Consider the following 17,837-nt stretch of genomic DNA (forward strand, 5'->3'; position numbering starts at 1 on the left):
CCAATTAAAGGCAGTGACTTTGGAACTCATAAGATTGATGGTCTCTAATTGCTTGACTCATTTAGCTTCGGATTTCAGATCCTATCGCACCAAACCTCCGTGTGAAAATTCTGTCAAGTTGCAGTTTATCCTACCCCAGCAGTGTGAGCAGTCGCCTCAAAAATGCGGCTTGCCATATACGTTGCATTTCTTAGTTCGATTGGCACTCAGAGTGCCTTCTTGAGCAGCTTGCTGATGTCCCTTGGGAAGGAGCTACACTACACAACCATTCTGCTCGTAGGAGGTTCCTCTTCGTGCTGGAGCCTGGAGCCCTTTGAAACGGGTGTTCCCATCATAAACTTGAGGGGGGAGAAGAACGCGTATCCACAAGATACTTTCAACTCGCAGATACTTGCACTTGCCTGCTTGCAGAACCAAAGCGAAAAGGCAGCGAAATCGCTTTATAGAAGTCTTGAGGATATGCGAGATACACCCACCTTACTATTCGCATCCTCGGATGAGCAAATACGCAATCTATTCCTGGAGTGTTTCAGGGAGAGCATGCTGAATGTCCTGGCAGTAAAGGGTTCTAGTGCAGAATACATCTACAGCTACCAGGCATTCCCAACATTCCGCGTTATAAAACGAAAGCTGGTGGAAATCCGTAGATACTTCGCACCACAACTCAAGGATCTTGGCGGGCATATAGTGACTGCACTGCCCGGCAACATAATGCCACGCACAATGTGCTATAGGAATGCCGGGGGAGAGCGCCAATTGGCCGGATACCTGCATACCTTCATACGCAACTATGTGGAGAGCATTAATGGAACTCTGAGGATTTCCTGGGACCTCGTGCCCGAGGACGGTATGAGGCACTTCACCATATCAAGGCTCTCGAAGATACAGCACGTGGACTTCCCGCTGGGAATCATTGCCATTTACAACAAGACGGGCAGGCAGCATGTGCCCATGGAGATTTCCAGCTGGTTCCTGATGTTGCCCATGGAGCCGCCCGTTCCGCGAGCTCATCTCTTCGTCAAGCTGGGCCTGCAGAGGCTGCTACCCATCATAGTTGTTGTGGGTGCCGTGCTCGGCAATGCCCATCGGATGGAAGTGGGTCTGGGGCCCAGCTGGCGTTGCTACTACCTGGCGGATCGGGTGCTGCGGGGAGCCTTGGCACAGCCATTTGTCCTTCCGAGAAGGCTCTCCCCCAAGCTGATGCTTATTTATTGGCTGCTCCTGCTGAGTGGGTTCTTTCTGAGCAACTACTACATGGCCAGCCTCACGACGTGGCTCGTACATCCGCCGGCGAATGATCCAATCCTGGAGTGGGATCAGTTGCGCTGCCTGGAGCTTAAAATACTTACCATTCCCGAGGAGTTCAAGTACATGTCATTGATACTGGGCACGGACTTTATGAAGGCCTACGGCAATGTATTTCAGCTCACGAACTCGTCGGATTTCCAGAGGAGGCGCATCTCAATGGATCCCTCCTACGCCTACCCAGTGACCACTAGCCTGTGGCCCTTTCTAGAGCTGTCCCAAGTGAGACTACGGCGACCGCTATTCCGACCTGGGCGGAACTATCGTTAGTTTCCTGGCGCTCCTCTTGGAGCTAGCTCACTACAGGTGGCACTTGGGGAACTCCTCACTCTAAACGGATTATTCGTATCTCCCCAACCAGACTACCAATAAAGCCACATTACCACGAATGAATGCTAAACCTTCCCTCATTTGCACGGGTTAATGGTTACTGATTTAGTCTTGCCCGTCATGGAAATTTATTACCAACCACCAACTAACTAGTTTCGGGCCTATAAATGCAGCCCAGCCAGAACTGGAAAGTCGTTGCTTCTAAGATGCGGTTCCATTTAATTATATTAACAGTGGTTTGCTTGGGCCACACTTGTGCCCAACCAGAAGTGCTGAACCTGAACAGTATCCTAGTTTCTCTAAGGCTGGAGCTGTCCTTTGAAACCTTACTCATCCTTAGAGGCGCTGGAGGGAACGATGTCTGCTGGGAGCACTTCGACCTTGACCGCTACCCAAACCTGAACTTCAATGCGAATCAAAGTATCTACCTTAAAGGAAGAGTCAGCAGGAAAATACTGGCTCTGGTTTGTCTGGATTCTGCTGAGGAGACCGAGGTCGTTATGAAAGCCTTGGGTGAAAACCTAATGGATATGCGGGGATCTCCGATTTTACTGCTAGTTGGACTGGAAACCAATATCAGCAGTCTGTTTGAAGGATGTTTCTCCCATCAGATGCTCAATGTCCTGGCTTTGAGTACATTGAATCCGAAGTATGTATACAGCTACCGCGCCTTTCCCTTCTTCAAAGTGGTATGGAGAAGAATAAGCCAAGTCGATAGGTTCTTTGAGGCCCAAGTCAAGGATCTTCAGGGTTATCCCATCGCCACCGTTCCCTACAATCTTCTGCCGCGATCTGTGATCTACAGGGATGGGGAGGGTCGCCGCCAGATGACGGGCTACCTCACCCATTTCTACAGGAATTTCGCCAGGAGCCTGAACGCCTCCTTGCTGGTTCGCTGGGATCTGGTTCCGAAGGACGAGACCCCCAGCATCGAAGCCACTGCCGCGCTGCTTCGCGATGGCCTGGTGGACTTTCCCCTGGTGCTGACCACACTCGCTCCGGAGCCCTTCTATCCCAGCCACGTGGGCGAGATAACCAGCTGGTTCTTGATGCTGCCCGTGGAACCAGACGTGTCTCCCTCCAGCCTGTATTTCAACCTCAAGGGCTGGCAGTACTTCTTGGGCCTGATGATCATTTTGGCGCTGCTGCTGGTCAACGCCCATCGCCTGGAGTCGGGGCAAGGACTCCTCACCCTGCGATGCGGGAACATCCTCGGGGATCACGTGCTGCGAGCCATCCTGGCACAGTCCTTCGTCATGCCCAGCAGGCTCTCCTTCAGCAGAACTCTTCTTTACAGCCTGCTGATGATGGCGGGACTCATAGTGAGCACTTTCTACAGTGCCAATCTAGCAACGCTACTCGTCCATCCCCCAGCTGCTTTCAGGATACTCAGCTACGACGACCTCAGAAGGACCCGTGGCAAAATCCTTATCTCCCAGCAGGAGCTGCCCACCCTGAATAACTCGGTGGGCAGGGAAGTTTTGGAGCGAAACCTGGACACCTTCGAGGTGACCCCGTCCGTGGTGGACTTTCTGGCCCATCGCAATGAGCTGAACACCTCCTTCGCCTACCCGGTCACCGACACATTGTGGCCCTTCCTCCAGCTCAAACAGATCCGCATGCACCGACCCCTTTTCCGGAAGTCCAATGAAATAAGCTTCACGCGATTCATGCCGGTCACCATGCCGATGGCCAGGAACTCCATATACCGCGACGTCTTCAACACGTACCTCAGCCGCACCCTGGCCAGCGGGCTGTACGACCTGTGGTTCCGGAGATCCTACCAGGAGGCAGTGGCCGTGGGCAAACTGAACTACACCGTCGATCCCGCGCCGTCACTCTATCACGATCTGGTTTGGGAGGACCTGTACTACGTGTGGATTGCCTACTTGGGAGGCACCATGGTCGGCATAGGGATGCTAGCTGCGGAGATCGCGTGCTCCAAGTGGGGTCCATTGAGACGAGCACCCATTGAAATGCACTAGGGATAAATCAAATCAAGTTTATAATTAATAACTCGACGGGTCGCAATTTCAAACACTTTTTGCAAAAGCATTTTTTTATTCAAGTTTCACATGTCTCTGCTCACTGCATCTTGATTTTCATCGTTAAATGTTTTCCGTTTCTTGTTCTTTTTCATTTTTCATTTTCATTATTCATTTTCGATTGTTTTTAGGTTTGTTAATAAGTAGGTATTCGTAATATGTTATAATTAGGATTTCGCTTCAATGGAATTACATATATAATGCATATATTATACGCCATCCGTGTCGCTATTATCTGTGCTCCTCGTGGGTTCGCTAGTCATTAAAATGGGACTTCGAGGGGCACACACGCCCAGTCCAAGCAAAGGTTCAAATAAACTAGGATCTCGTGAGTAGATTGTGTGTGATGTGGGTGGCATGGTGGTGTCTCATTAGCAAACGTGCACAATTGAGTAAACTTGGCGGGGAGTGTGGGGTTCAAAATGGAGCTCGAAATGGGGCTATCAATTAATTTTGTGAGACTGAACAAACATTATTTCTTGTACTCTAAAAATTTAGCACTATAAAAGGTCATCCTTGGGGGTTTCTTTCCTTAGTTTCTCGTTTATTTTGTTTTTAGGTAAATTCTGCAAAAGCAATTACCAAAGATGAAGTTCGATTACAATTATAATTTGTAATAATAATAATAAGAAGTATGTCGCATTTGCTTGGCAAAGGAAAATAAATTTCATTTCTTTCTCTTTTGTTTTGTACATTCGTGTAAATATTATTCAATTGCGTAATTTCTCCTGGTTGTCTTGTAAATTCATATTGCATATGTTCTGTGTGGAGGCCTAATCCTACTTTGTCCTGGAAACTAGAGTCGTAACATCGCCGGCTCCCCGGGGAGCGGGCAACCTAAGCTCGAAATGAAGTGTAATGGAAATAAATACGGTCAAATGAGGGTTAGTTAATTATGCCATCCTAAATATTGCCATCGTTATAACTATTTTATGTCGTTTAATTTTCCTCTTTTGTGTGTGGTACTGTTTAACTATACATTGTGTATATGTCTAGACGGAAAACTTGAATCTTACAAATTTCGAGTGAGTTTAGCGTTGTAGGGTATCTTAATAATTTCCTTTTACTTTTTACTTTTCACTTTTCACTTTGCTCTCGTTTTCTGTTCTCGGAAAGACTTTAAAAATTAAGCTCAATAATCTTAAATTATGCATGCTTTGCTTTCATTTCAAACTTGTACACACGCCGGCCTACAGCGTGCTGTGAATTATTTCGATTTCGCGATTTAGTTCGTGCCTTGTATCCATAATAATATTCTAAAAGATTTAAACATTGCACTGTGTACACTTCTGGATTGGTTACATTCAATTAGGTTTTCACTTTCATCTTGTTCACGTTACATTACGGTCGTTACTGTCTTGCGGTCCTGTTTTGTGGGGTTTCACTTTAGTTTCTGCTACTTGAAACAATGTACAATTAATTACAAAAATGTCTTGTAATCGCTAAAATTTTAATACTCATGTACTGTCCGCAGGAGTGGCGCTGGGCCCCTGCTAATTCCATGTCGGATCTCTCCTCTCCAGCTCTGACCTATTCCTCGTCCGCATCGGCGTCTACTCTATAAATTACGTGTAGGGTTCGCTTTCGCAATGGTTGCACTTGATTTCCTCGTCAAAAGTTTAGTTATAGCGTAGGGTGTGTGAGTATTATAAACGCTTTCTAACTACAGCGTGTGGAGTTACATTAGATATATGTATATGTTATGTATATACGTGGAGTGGGTGCTTCACTTGTTAATAGGGGTTACATCAATTGTATTTTTTTCCGTTTTTCCATTTTGTTTTTGTTCTTTTTTTGTTTGTTTTCGTTTGTTTCTTGGTTTAGTTTGGTTTTAATATATATATTAGGTAAGTGTAAATATTCATATGTTGCCCAGGACTGTGATGGGCGTAGCTCTAGTTGCGATCGCACGATCTAGACTTAATGCCAAGGGGCCAGTGTGAAAGTTGGCCTGGTGTGGGTAAATACATTTCGAAATACGGGTGTGTACGCAATGTGTTCTTTAGGCGAGAAGCTGACAGCAAAGCCCCTGCTCACTAAATTCAACAGTAAAGACAAACATCTAATTCCAAAAAAACGCTAGTGAGTGCTAAGAAATTGTTGTCCTAATGCCTAGAAAATCCTTTCGGTTGAGAGCTCGTGTTCTGCCTCTCCCTTTGTTTCTGCCCTGTGTTCTTTCTATAAATTTCAACTGTGTTGCAAGACTTTTGCCTACATCTAAGTGTATATGCGCAGGATCTGCCTCCCGTCCACCTGCTGCCTGAATGTCCGCCTAGCTGCTCGATACAATTTCTCGTAAATATCTATATAGGTTTATATATGGGTGTGTATTGTATGTGTGTGGGTTCCGAGTCAACTCCTAGCGATGTCCTTGGATCAGCTGCCGCCGCCGAAGCCTTAGTAGTAGAATATCTGACCGGCCTTCTGGCGCTTGCGCTCCTCCAGCTTGCGATTGATCTCCTGCTGCCGCTCGGCCTTGCTGAGGGCTCTTGCCACGTACAAGAACTTGTTGTCGCCCAGCTGCTTGCCGTGCAGGCCAATTACGGCGGCCAGCGCCGACTGGGGGTTCTCGTAGGCCACGAAACCGAAGCGCCGGGAGCGGCCCTCCTCGTCCAGCATGAGCTGCAAGGATCGGAGAAAGCAAATCGATGATATAAACAAATCAGCACAGATGGGCCAGGTGGATGGGTCCTCCTCTTCCCCGCCGCCACAACTCTCCGTGGCTACATGGGCATGCGCAGCAATGTCGCAAGAGAGGACTTAAGAGAGTGCGAAAGTGTGCCACATGGTTGTCGTCCAACCACCCGGCCCCACTAACACCCCCGTAGGGAAGATGAGGTGACCAAACAACGTACCTTGTGACTGGTGATGCGGCCGTAGGGCTCGAACATCTCGCGCAAATGCTGCTCGGTGAACTCCTCGCTGAGGTTCTTCACATACAGATTCTTGAAGTGTGTGGCCTTCTCCTGCTCCCGGTCCCGCCGTGGTATGAACTTGACCACATGCACCTTCTGATTATTGCACAGCATCCCATTCACCTTCTCGATGGCCGCCCGGGCGGCCTCCTCCGAATCGAAATGCACAAACCCATATCCGCGTGAATTGCCATCCTCGTCTTTGGCCACATTGCAGTTCAGGATGTTTCCGAACACCGAGAACGTGTCGTACACCGCCTTGTTGTCGATGGACCGCTCCAGGTTCTTGATATAGATCTTGCCACTGTCCGGAGAGCTGTTGCCACCGCTGCCCCCGGTGGAGCCGCTAGCCAGAGCTCCCCCGCCGACTCCCACGCCCACATTGGCCGAGTGCGAGGACGTGGACGTGTGCCCGCTGCCCAGGGAGTTGTGGCCATGCCGTCCGAGAACAGCGGCGGCCGCCAGGTGGTTACTGGCTGCGTGGCCACCGCCGACGTGGCTCAGGTGACCAGCTGCAGCGGCGTGGTGGTGCAGCTGCTGCTGGTGGTGCGCCGCTGCCAGCGTGTGGTGGTTCAGGGCCGGCTGCTGCTGGTGGTAGTTCGCCGGATTGCCGCGGAACGTCATGGAGTTGACGAACATGATGGCTGCTGGCTGTTTGTGGAGCGTGGTGGCGGCTAGTGGAGTGCTGTAGGTGCTGTAGGTGGATTCTGCGTCCTGGTGGCCGTGGCTCTGGATCTGGATACCGCTGTAGATAGGCCCGAGAATCTTGACGGCGTTCTGCTCCTGGTCCTAGTATTTCACTTCACTTCCCGCTTTACCTGGGTTGACCGGAATTTGCGTTATGGTCAATCTAGTCGGAATCCAGCGGAATGCCCACTTACCAGGATTTGCACACGGAATATGACCAAGGATTCGCGGAGTTGAAAAAATCGTTTTTCTCTCGCACAGACTCTTTCAACGCTCTTCGCTCTCTCTTTCTTTACCTCTCTGGCTCTTCCTTTCGCTCTTTTGTACTTTACTTTTTCTGGGGGCTTTCACTTTTGGGTTGATTTTTTGGGGCTCTGCTGGGCTTTCGCGTAACACTTTCCGGTATTGTTTTCGAGTGGCACCTAAACTAGACTCTTCAGCAATTGCAGCAGTGTAAAACCTGGTTTTTGCAGCTTCGGCGATGGCCCTTTATTATTTAATTGTATTTTATGCAAAAACTGTCGCTACTAGTGATTAGTGATGTTAAAAAACATCGATGCATCTGCCATCGATATGTGGGGCCTTCATGTTCTTGGCCGTACCATCGATGACTTTCTCGCTGTCGATTGCTTAGCAAGTCCACCCTCCTCAGTTAGCGGATAATGGCCACCAAGGCAACGCTTACCAACACTGCACTTCTTGTTTTGGAAATGCAACCACAAAAACATTGGACACTTGTTTACTTCAAATAAAACACATTTAAACAATTAGATGACGTGATGGACCAGAATGGCGCATCGGGAAGTCGTCCGAACCGGCTATCCCAAGGTAAAGAAGCCTATGCGTGCGAACGCAGTGCAACAGTTTCCGCGGCGGCAGATCGGAGTAACATTATCAACGAAATGGCCAAAATATGCGAAGCCGATCGCCAGACTAGCGCCATCGCTCGACGGACTCAAGTTCACGAGCGGCTTGCGGTGGCCAACAGCGACTTCGTCGCCGTGGAGGACCTTATTTTGGCCTACGCAGAGCCCACGCCCGAGGACCAGGTCGAGATGATCATGCGGGACTTCTGCTCGTCTCCAACATACGAAGAAGATGAGGATGAGCCCAGCTATGAGTCGGAGCCGTGGTTTCGATTTCGCAACAAAAGGATCAGAACCTACAGTCGGAAGAGGGATCCCAAAAGCTACATGGCCGTGCGAACCGAGAAGTCTAGTGGTACCTCAGGCCTCTCCGTGCAGAGGGATCTCAATACTTCGTCCACATCTGTGGCTTGTGACTTCGATGCTGCTTCATCGCAGAAGATACACGAGGTCCTGTTGAACCTCAGTCAATACTTTTCCGCGACCGCGAAAGCTTCTAGTCCGACTCCTGTCCCATCGCAAATAGATCTGCCAACCGAAGCAAGGCAGGATTCTGGTGACGAGTGTTTCAACGCTGAAGTGGAGAACTTGAGGGATGACCTGTTGCAGAACGGATTTACCTTCGAGGCCTCTATCTATGACAATGAGCATGAGCAGGAAGGTAGGGAGTGTGATGATATGGCAAGAAACACATTTGTAACTCCTCTTATATGTACGTAGTTCCAGGATCTATGGCAGACACTATTTTTGGCGATAGCAGGCAAGCGGTTCCCATTACGCGCCCCCAATTGGGTAATCCATATGCAATTCATATTGTTGCGGAGATCATTAATATAAACCTTTATTTATAGACAGTGGAAAATTTAATGTTTGTTCTGATGCAGACTCTACACCGAAAAAGACCGATGTCGAAATTGCCGAACATAAGAAACATTTGAAGGGACCAACGCAGGCAGAACATGTTGGCAAAGAGGAGAACACGAACTTCATATTAGAAGGCATACCATTAAGCGAATGGCTAACTCCGATGGAACCGCCGAAGATCTCCAAAGATGTAATCAAAAATATACCCGACAAAAAGGTAAAGTTGGAGCCAAGTTCCCAGAAAGAACAAAAAAGTAGCAAAGATTCAAATGAATCAAAGATCAGAGCAGCCTCCTGTGATATTACCAAGAAAAACGAAGGAACTACGGTTCTGGATCAGCCTAATGCTGCACAGCAAGAAAACCTATCAAACGACGGCGATCTTCTTGAGGAGTTTCTTTTTAATGAATGGCATCCAATGCAGTGTTCTAATGGACCATCAACCTCCAATGACGCAATTAAAGTGCCTAAAGAAGAGATCAATTCAATAAAGCGGAACGACGAGGAGCAACCAGAAAAGGAGACTCCTAATAAAAGTCGGTCCACAAGTAGTCATCAACTTTCCTTCCGAAAGACATTCCTCAAATTTATCGAGATTTCGGGAGAAATGAAAATTAAAGGCGAAAAGTTTGTAGAGAAAGTTGTATCCGGTTTACATCACCCTAGTCACAAGTGCAACTTACGTACTGAGGAATACTCCGACAATCATAGCCAAGTGATGGAATCAACACAGCGTGTGGAATTCAAATCAGCCTTAAGTAAACCCATCGAATTATTGGATGAAAAAGAAACCTACGATATGTTAGCTAAGGTTGAAGTTGGAGAAATAAATGGAAAATGCAGTCCTCTCAATAACGAAACTATAGCAGAGCCCGAGTTTTGTGGCTTTCGCACAGCCTCAAATAAGGCGATTCCTATTTCTGAGAAGATGAAAATCAAAACTGCAGAGTTTATGGCTGAGTTTCAATCCAAAGAAACAAATCATCAAAATGATTATTTAGTCAATCAGCCAAATGACAACTCGACGTCTGTTGGACGTGATACAGCCTTCAAAAAATCAATAGAGATTTCAGAAGAAATGCCAACGAAAGCTTCAAAGTTGGTGGTCGTTGATACTACATTGGGAGAACCACATCAACCCAAAATTGACCCAGTTTGCAGTGACTTAAATGAATCACAGTTTTTCGGCTTTAGAACAGCGTCAAACAAAGCTATTGAGATTACCGAGGCGATGGAGAAGAGAGGAGCCATGTTTCTGGCCCAGTCTAGAGCTACAGACCAACAAGGCCAACTAAACGACGAAGAGCTTATTGGCAGAGCTGAATGGCAGCCAAGCGATTTTCCTGATATTCCACATACCTCTCCAAAAAATGAGATTCATTCAATAAATGTTGAAAATACCAAGGCTGTGCATACTAAAACCGCATCTGAGACCGAGTTCTTCGGCTTTCGTACCGCTTCAAATAAAGGAATTGTGATTTCCGAAAATACGAAAAAGAAAGTTGCACAGTTCATGAGTGAATTTCAAGCCGCCGATGCAAGCACTGACTCGAACAAACCAATTGTGATCTCTGAGGAATCGAGAAATATTGCTGCCAAGTTCGTAGATGAAGCGGCGACAGAAGACAGTCCAAACAAACCAACTTTTTGCAATGTACAAAGTCAAGAAAATCCCTTAGATATTGAGCATTTCAAGCACGACCTCTTCGTGGAGCGTTCTGCAAAGGAGGAGCATCCGCTGTGTAGCCAGCCATTGGTGAGGACGCCCAGAAGATCGCAGGAGATCCACTCCTCACTATCGCAACTTGCCGGCCAATCACCACTGGATCAGGCCACCAAGAAGTCCGTAATAGCTCGCCGGAACCTTCTGTCCCTAAAAAGAAAGCGAAAGATCGTTTCGTCAACTGAAACTTCTACTTCCTGCGCCTCACCGGCTATGGAGCGATTCGCACCCAAGCCTTCCTCGACAAGTACTCCGCTGGCTGACAGGGACTTAAATCGCTCCAAGGACTGTGCAAAGAATAGACAGGATGCGGAGGACATGTCCCCTATTTGCATGCAACCCAAAAAGAGTCGAAGACTGGGTCTGAGTCGAAGTCGCTATTAGTACACATTAAGTAAGCGTTGCTTTATACCCAAAAGATTTAAACGGCTGGCCGATTTGAAATGGGTAGAGATTTAGTTGAATTAAATTGGTGTATGCCATTAGGGGTCTTATCATGACATATAGAATGATTGTATAGGTTATCATAATAAGCGTTTTTCGTTAAGTCCACCTTATGAGGAAATAAATGAGTTGCTAACTTCCTTAAAGATGTCCAGTTACGAACTCCACGAAAAAAACGAGAAGAGACGAACTCAGTCCCACAGCCCACAAGACAAAGGCGAAAAAGTAGTAGTCGAGGTCGAATGCCTTAGCCGGCGGTTCATCATCGCGCATCAAGGTGTAGATTCCCTGCTGGATGAGCTCCCGGAAAGTGTCCGCCTTCATTTTTATGCTGATCCCGTGCTCCTGCAGGCGCCTCATGAACTCACTGGTCATCGCCAAGTACGGCAGACTGTTGGACACGCAGTAGGATTCGAGGGTGAAACCCACGGCCTGGCGAATCATGTTGAAGCGCGGCGTCTTCAGCAGGTACTGCTGCATCAGGATCAGCTCCAGGCGGTCCTCGTACAACACGTAGATGTAGCTCTGGTTGAGGCCATCCCGGTACGCCTTCAGCAGGGTGGCGTTCAAGGACAAGCTGTTCCTGCGGAACCGTTCGGGCAGGAAGGTTTTCGCCTTCATCTGACTCCTGTAGTACTCGTCGTGCAGACTGGGGTAGGGAGCCCTGGCCAGATCCTCCAGCGTGTTGTACTCCTCGTCGTACAGCCCGGAAGTGAGGATGCTGGAGAGCGTGGCTAAGTAGACGTTGGTCAGTATGAAGCCTCCGATCGTTAGAATGCCATGTATGGCCACGTCCCTCCAGCCTGCAACTCGGATTTTCTGGTGGCAGTTGTACAGGATGTGGCTGAGGCAGTACAGCAAGCACTTTCCCATCTCGACTCGAGCTCCTCGCGCAGCCAGATGCAGCATCAGGGTGCCGTACAAGACTGTCGAAATCACGACCGCCCAAAGGGTCCAGCCGAAAGGCTTGGAGTAGTACAGGTAACTGGATAGTGGACGGGCGTGCGGAGCCATGAAGTACTCGCGGATAATCGAAAGTGGTGCTGTGTAGGCCACTTCCAAGCTGAAATCTTTGAAGTAGCAAACAATGTCCAGCTTTTTTGAGTGTAGCATTTCACCAACGGCCCAGTATACATCGTATTCCGGCAGATCGGGCATGGGTACACTCTCGATGGTGGCGTTGTAGCGATAGGTGAGCTCCTTGACCGCCGTGAACAAGTATCCTGCTCGCACCAAATCACCCTGCTCGTTGGAGTACTCGAAGTCCCTAGGAGCTAATGTGCTCCGAAGTATGCGCACGGGAAAGCCTTGAAAGTTTCGAATGATCCTTGCCCGATTGAAATAGTCGGACACATTTGATAGGCTGATCGTTTGAATACGAGGATAAGGTAGGTAGCTGTAGAGGCGCGTTCCGCTCAACAGAATCACATTTACGAATCCCTCCTTGAAGCAGTAGGTGTATAGGTCCTGTTTCGGAAATCCTGGTTCCTCATTGCTCAGGAACACTATGTGCAGCTCATGGAGCTCATCCAACAAGCGTGGCAGGAGACTGGCAACCAGTGGATTCAGACCTGATTCCTTCACACTTACAATGATTAGAGCACTCTCTGTGAAGTTTCCTCGAATTCTAAGATCTCTAGCCTCCCTCGAGTTGGAAGAGAGTAGAATTCTCGGCGTGTCCAATTTGTGGAGTATTTCTGAGGCGGCGCAGCACTCAAAATCGATGAACACATTGAGCTCCGTTTGGAAAGCCATATTAAGATCCTGGAGGACTTGGACTTGGATGTATTCCAAGTCAGGAGCACCGACCAAGCTCAAAAGAACTGACCCCAGCAGAAAAGAAAGCATTTTAATTACCATAAGGCGGCGGGAAAATGCTTTTATAGGCTACGTAGAATGACCACATGACAAGGCAAAAATATTTTCAGGTTGCACTTAAAAGGATAATGGATTAATTGCCATCCACCCTAACAAAACAAAGCTCAAGAGAAAAATGTCATATTATTCTTCCATTAACCTTAGTGAATATTAGCGAATAACTCAAGTCATTTTAGCTGTTTGAGTTGCAGGATGAAGTAGATTCCAAATCGAATAATTTTGAATTTCCCGCCCTCTGAAGGCACACTTTCGAGCACTGGCAGCTCCACCGATATGTGCCTCCAGTTCTGGTCGCTGTCCAGCACTACCATATGTGCACTTTTTATTCCCATTCCAATTCCAGTTGGTAAGAAAAGTGTAATTGTTACGTTGTGGCAGTGAAATTGCACCAAAACTTTTTTACCATTCCAAATCGGTGCACATTTAAGTGTTAAGTCTCGCAAGGTAACGCCACTTAATAGCCAAACGCCCGCAGACGCGTTTGTTTACGCCCCTTTGGGGCAACAAAAACAAAAGGGGAAAGTTGTGTTTACGTTTTCGAATGCCAGATACCGTTTTCGGGGTGGCTTTGGTTCAAACGGGAAGCTTCCAACGAAAAGACCTTGTAATTAGGTGTGATAAGCGCCCTCGCTCTAGCTGGCAATTAAAACTAGACGTCTTGTTCCTTCTGATAATCGTGTTTTTGTGTCAAATAGCTACACACACCAAGCAATCGGGCTTACGTCTGTGTATATACTAAGTGGAGCGGCATTGGGGTGGACCCCTTCCACTGTTGAATCCCTCTGCTCAATTGGCGTTAGCTGTCAAGTGTGTAAGTTATTTGCTCCCAGCTGCCCCAAAATTGAAGCTGTGCTCTGTGGGAACCAAGTGGCAGAACAACATAGTCCAGACATATAGGTACCAGTACGTACGCCCGACTCGCTCCGCACTCGCGATTTGCAAGCCCCTTTATCGGAACCATATGAGTATGCATGTATAAAACTCGATTGCGGCCGCAAATAAATTAGTCTCAGCTCGGTTCGTTTGGTTTGGAAACAGTTCTCTCTATCTCCGAACAGACACGTCAGTGGCAGCAGGCAAAATGTAGTATTCGCAATTCCACACGCACTGTTCCCTATAGTATAACCTACTCCGATCTCCGCAGCGCAACTCAGACTAAGGCTAATCCGAAACCATGTCCGACGACTTCGATGGCTGCGAGTGCGTCTGGTCGCAGGAGTATGTGATGCAGCGTCTCATCAACTTCGTAAGTTCCTGGCGCGCAGCTCCAAGCTCCTGATCCATTGTCCTTTTTTATAGATACGACAGAACCAGGATGCCTGCGGGGACAACGAGTGTTTAGATGGTCAGTATCAATGTCTCACGTCTTTCCTTTTAAGTATGACAAGGAGAAAACATTTAGATTTATAGTACATTTTGCATTTACATTTGTATAACATACATACGGTCATACGCGCTTAGTAATAAGTTGCCAAAAAGTATGCAGTGCTTCTACTTACGGACTATAGTATAAACAATAACTAATCCATCCGTTCTCAGTCACCGGACGCAATCCGCACCAGGCGCAGATCGCCGGACGCGGGGATGACAGCGGCTTCTTCGTCGCCATGATCTTCCTGATCGTGGCCTTGTTTATGAACATAGTGACCCCGAGTACCCTGGGCAACTTCACCAGCAATAAGCGAGCTGGCGGCCGACGCGACAATAACCAGGACGGCTCTCCGCCGCAGCCTCCTCCGCCGGCCATCAACTAGGCGACTCCGAGGACCCCTGCTTCTACGAAACCTGAGCATCACAATACAATTTGCAGACCGCAATTCCTTGTTTTGTTAATTCTCCCACTATTGGGACAGAGACCACGGATAGAACCAATTCAATCGACTTGGTGCCATCCATTCGCACGTTTACACAGAACACAGATTAGGCAAATTATACATCTCTTACATTGTACAAAACACGAAACCGCGCACTCTGAAACACACCGGCTTATCAACTAACATATTTGGACACTTTTTAAAAGACTTTGGAAAACTAACCGCTTTCCTTGTGTATTTCCTTTGTACAAGAGGCTTTAAAATGTTTAAAATGTACATATGGTGGGCGGGATTTGATGTGGTTTGTATTGCCGTCTCCTTGCTCTCGTCAGTTCTCGTCCTGCAGTTTCACCATCTTTTCGCGTACGTTCTTTAGCAGACCCTTCATTTGTTCGTACTTTCCCGTGGAGTCGGGCAGGTTTTCAAAGTTGATCACATCGCTGACGCCCACCCTAAAGTTGCTGCCCACAGGCAGTTTGTCGTAAACGGAGAATTTCAGCAACGGCGTGCCCTCATAAGACGCCTTAAAGGGAGTCGAGGGTGCTGATCGGGACTGCTCAATATTTCCGGACTCGGCAGCAGATGGAGCAACCTCCGTCTCAGACGTGTCATCCAGGTCGGTTGGTGGTTTCGATTCTTTCGCCGTCGTGTTATGCGACGCATTGGCATCTAGCTCTTGGAGGAGCTTCTCCTGCTGGGCCTTCAAAGCTTCCAGGCTTGGAGATGGCGAGCGCGCTGTCAGTTCGCCATCTTCGCAATCTTCCGGCGGAGGTGGTTGCGGCGGGGGCACTGATGGTGGCAGTGGAGGGTCCTCTGTTTCGTCTTCCAGTTCCATGTCGTAGTCATCGAAGCTGGTCAGCTTCTCGTCGGGTGCGGAAACAGGGTCGTGTGGTGCAGGCAAATCCACTAGCTTTTTGCGCTTGTAACCGTTGATCACGTTTTCGCCGAGCGATTTGATGAAGTTCTCCTTGGACTGGCTCTCTTGGAATGGCGGTACATTGTGGTGCTTAAAGTCCTGTGGGTTTGTGGGATAATGGAAGGATGGGGGGGATTTATAATATCAATACTTACGTCGAAACAATCGGCCTTAGGCTGGACGTTGAAGCCGGGATACTCCACTATTTTGTTGATGTCGTATTTGAAGGTGTCGGACGCTCCCTCTTCGTCGTCGGATTTTGTAACCTCCGAGCCCTGCAAGGAGTATAGATAGAGTTCCGCTGATCACACGAGCAGGTAACTTACATCTGCATTAAACAGAGCTATACCCGAGCTCTGCACCTTTGCCTCCTCCAGCCAAGCAGGCGGATAGCCCAGCACTCGCATGCGGTAGAACATGAAGGGCAACTGGCCGCGACCGTAGCCCATGGCATGGCGTGTCTTGGTGCTGATCTTGCCGGGGCGTATGTGACCAAACCGCTGCTCTGTGTCGACGTGATAGCGCTCTGTGCGGCTGGTCATCTTTTTGCGAGCGCGCATTATCCTTGAATTGTTTCTGGGCTTGGTACAGTCGCGCAGGGAGTGTTCTGTGTCGCCGCAATTGAAGCACGACGACTGCGCCTTGAATCGGAAGCACTTGTTGACCGCCTCGGCCTTCAGTTTCTTACGTTCCGCCGTCTGCTCGTCCAGGATGTCGGCACTGCAGCGCTTGTAGGAGGGAACATGTGCGGCATTCAGCTTGGCCGCTGGCTGAGTGTCGATCAGGAAGAGGTCTTGGGGCTCCTCCTCTGGCAAGGTCCTACTCTTTTCGAAGGCAGATATCACCAGTTCCCGTGGGTTATCCCGGAACACAATTTGCTTGTCCGCAAAGGCGTCTTCCAAGGCGACGAGCACTTGCTGTTGCAGACTGGTGAAGTGCTCTTCCTTGCTGAATCTAACTTCGAAAACCAGGCTATCCCCATCTCCCTCGGTGGTGTCCTAAATTGGAGTTGCTCGCATTGCCCCAGTATTGAATATATCCAGAATTACCCACCTGAATCGTTGTATTTGATTGTTTTTCCTCAATTTTGGCGGTTGGAGGTTCGACCTCTTTGCTGGTCACTTCTTCGGGACAGACGAACACCACATCGTCGTCCAGCTCCCCTTCTTCCACGTCGTCATCCAGAACCACCACGCTGTTCTGTGAATCGTCTACCAGTATAACGCTGTCGTCCATTTCTGTTTAAAACTAGTTTTTCTCTGATAATTCAGATTTGTTTGCAAATATTTGTTATTTTTCTCCCTTGTTGCAGGGTTGTCATGCCAACGCAAAGCATTTGATAACTTATCGAGCGCTATCGATTTCTATATGCGATAGCTGCAACCGATAGTCGGCGCCCAAATTTAAAAGTCGTTGCATATTTATTGGTGTTTCCTTTTTTCATTTTTTTGTTCTATATTCTATCGAACGGCTAAAAAACTAAAATAAAATTAACATTTAAATGTAGTGCAATTATATAAACCGATATATTGGATTTTATTTATTAATAGCCATAACTTCATAACTTTCAAAACTTTTCAGCTCGCATCATGCTAATTTAATTTTAATTTAACTTTCGTATAGGTAAATTTAATGAGTAAAATATTTCCATCCTTTACATCATTAAACTAGCAATTTAATTATGCAAACGTGAGTTAACCATATAAATTCTGGGCATATCTTCAGATTTGGCAATGTCTAATCATACTTCCGCCTTTGGATTCAGAAATTATGCCAACTTTTCTCAGCACATCAGACATGCGAGTGGAACCTTGATTCTCGGGAGCAGAAGACGTCATGTCGCGGCTGATTTGAATCTCGCGAGTCACCTGCTGAATGTCAATCGCATCGATCTCGAATTAATGTGGCTCGCACTCATGGGGAGGAAAACCCTGCTTCAGGGGTAATTGTGAATTCAACTTACACTCGGGGAATTCTTCCGACAGAACGCGTGGAATGCCGCCGCCTGCCGTAGAAGATTTCGTCCAATTTGAATAAAAGCTCGACGAGA

The 17,837-nt window shown here is 47.8% G+C and overlaps 7 protein-coding genes across 9 annotated transcripts; 4 read left to right on the forward strand and 3 right to left on the reverse strand.

The window, feature by feature from the left end:
• The first annotated feature begins 154 nt into the window (after nt 1-154).
• Nucleotides 155-1,694, forward strand: LOC27208623. The gene is given in 2 exon segments (XM_016184184.3): nt 155-1,549; nt 1,551-1,694. Coding segments are annotated over 2 exon segments (1,476 nt in total). The 5' UTR covers nt 155-162; the 3' UTR covers nt 1,640-1,694.
• Nucleotides 1,695-1,841: 147 nt separating this feature from the next.
• On the forward strand, nt 1,842-3,620 carry LOC6736077. Its single transcript, XM_016168891.1, has one exon. The coding sequence runs from the start codon at nt 1,842-1,844 to the stop codon at nt 3,618-3,620; it is 1,779 nt and encodes a 592-aa protein (XP_016029470.1).
• Nucleotides 3,621-4,599: 979 nt separating this feature from the next.
• Nucleotides 4,600-7,883, reverse strand: LOC6736078 (polyadenylate-binding protein). The gene is made up of 3 exons (XM_016181217.3): nt 7,477-7,883; nt 6,536-7,413; nt 4,600-6,302 (listed from the first exon to the last, which is right to left on the reverse strand). The coding sequence occupies exons 2-3, from the start codon at nt 7,232-7,234 to the stop codon at nt 6,078-6,080; spliced, it is 924 nt and encodes a 307-aa protein (XP_016029471.1). The 5' UTR covers nt 7,235-7,413; nt 7,477-7,883; the 3' UTR covers nt 4,600-6,077.
• Nucleotides 7,884-7,917: 34 nt separating this feature from the next.
• Nucleotides 7,918-11,319, forward strand: LOC6736079 (breast cancer type 2 susceptibility protein homolog). Its single transcript, XM_016168892.3, has 3 exons — nt 7,918-8,809; nt 8,869-8,940; nt 9,000-11,319. The coding sequence occupies exons 1-3, from the start codon at nt 8,062-8,064 to the stop codon at nt 11,117-11,119; spliced, it is 2,940 nt and encodes a 979-aa protein (XP_016029472.1). The 5' UTR covers nt 7,918-8,061; the 3' UTR covers nt 11,120-11,319.
• A 1-nt stretch (nt 11,320) lies between these two features.
• Nucleotides 11,321-13,202, reverse strand: LOC6736080. The gene has a single exon (XM_002082945.4). It carries the CDS (start codon nt 13,037-13,039, stop codon nt 11,321-11,323), a length of 1,719 nt encoding a protein of 572 aa, XP_002082981.2. The 5' UTR covers nt 13,040-13,202.
• A 111-nt stretch (nt 13,203-13,313) lies between these two features.
• LOC6736081 (small integral membrane protein 14) lies at nt 13,314-15,092 on the forward strand. Of its 3 annotated transcripts, none has more exons than XM_016168895.2 (4): nt 13,314-13,403; nt 14,202-14,303; nt 14,357-14,402; nt 14,597-15,092. In XM_016168895.2, the coding sequence occupies exons 2-4, from the start codon at nt 14,232-14,234 to the stop codon at nt 14,809-14,811; spliced, it is 333 nt and encodes a 110-aa protein (XP_016029475.1). In that variant the 5' UTR covers nt 13,314-13,403; nt 14,202-14,231; the 3' UTR covers nt 14,812-15,092. The 3 variants fall into 3 exon arrangements, with proteins under 3 accessions (XP_016029475.1, XP_016029474.1, XP_016029473.1); XM_016168894.3 differs by having other exon boundaries at nt 13,375-13,501; XM_016168893.2 differs by lacking the exon at nt 13,314-13,403 and adding an exon at nt 13,931-14,140.
• On the reverse strand, nt 15,068-17,137 carry LOC27208013 (zinc finger CCHC domain-containing protein 8 homolog). Its single transcript, XM_016183635.3, has 4 exons — nt 16,841-17,137; nt 16,114-16,785; nt 15,943-16,062; nt 15,068-15,886 (listed from the first exon to the last, which is right to left on the reverse strand). Exons 1-4 carry the CDS (start codon nt 17,021-17,023, stop codon nt 15,200-15,202), a joined length of 1,662 nt encoding a protein of 553 aa, XP_016029476.1. The 5' UTR covers nt 17,024-17,137; the 3' UTR covers nt 15,068-15,199.
• Nucleotides 17,138-17,837: the final 700 nt, after the last annotated feature.

Source organism: Drosophila simulans, chromosome 2R, assembly GCF_016746395.2.
Source record: "Drosophila simulans strain w501 chromosome 2R, Prin_Dsim_3.1, whole genome shotgun sequence".
In the NCBI taxonomy this organism is placed as follows: domain Eukaryota; kingdom Metazoa; phylum Arthropoda; class Insecta; order Diptera; family Drosophilidae; genus Drosophila; species Drosophila simulans.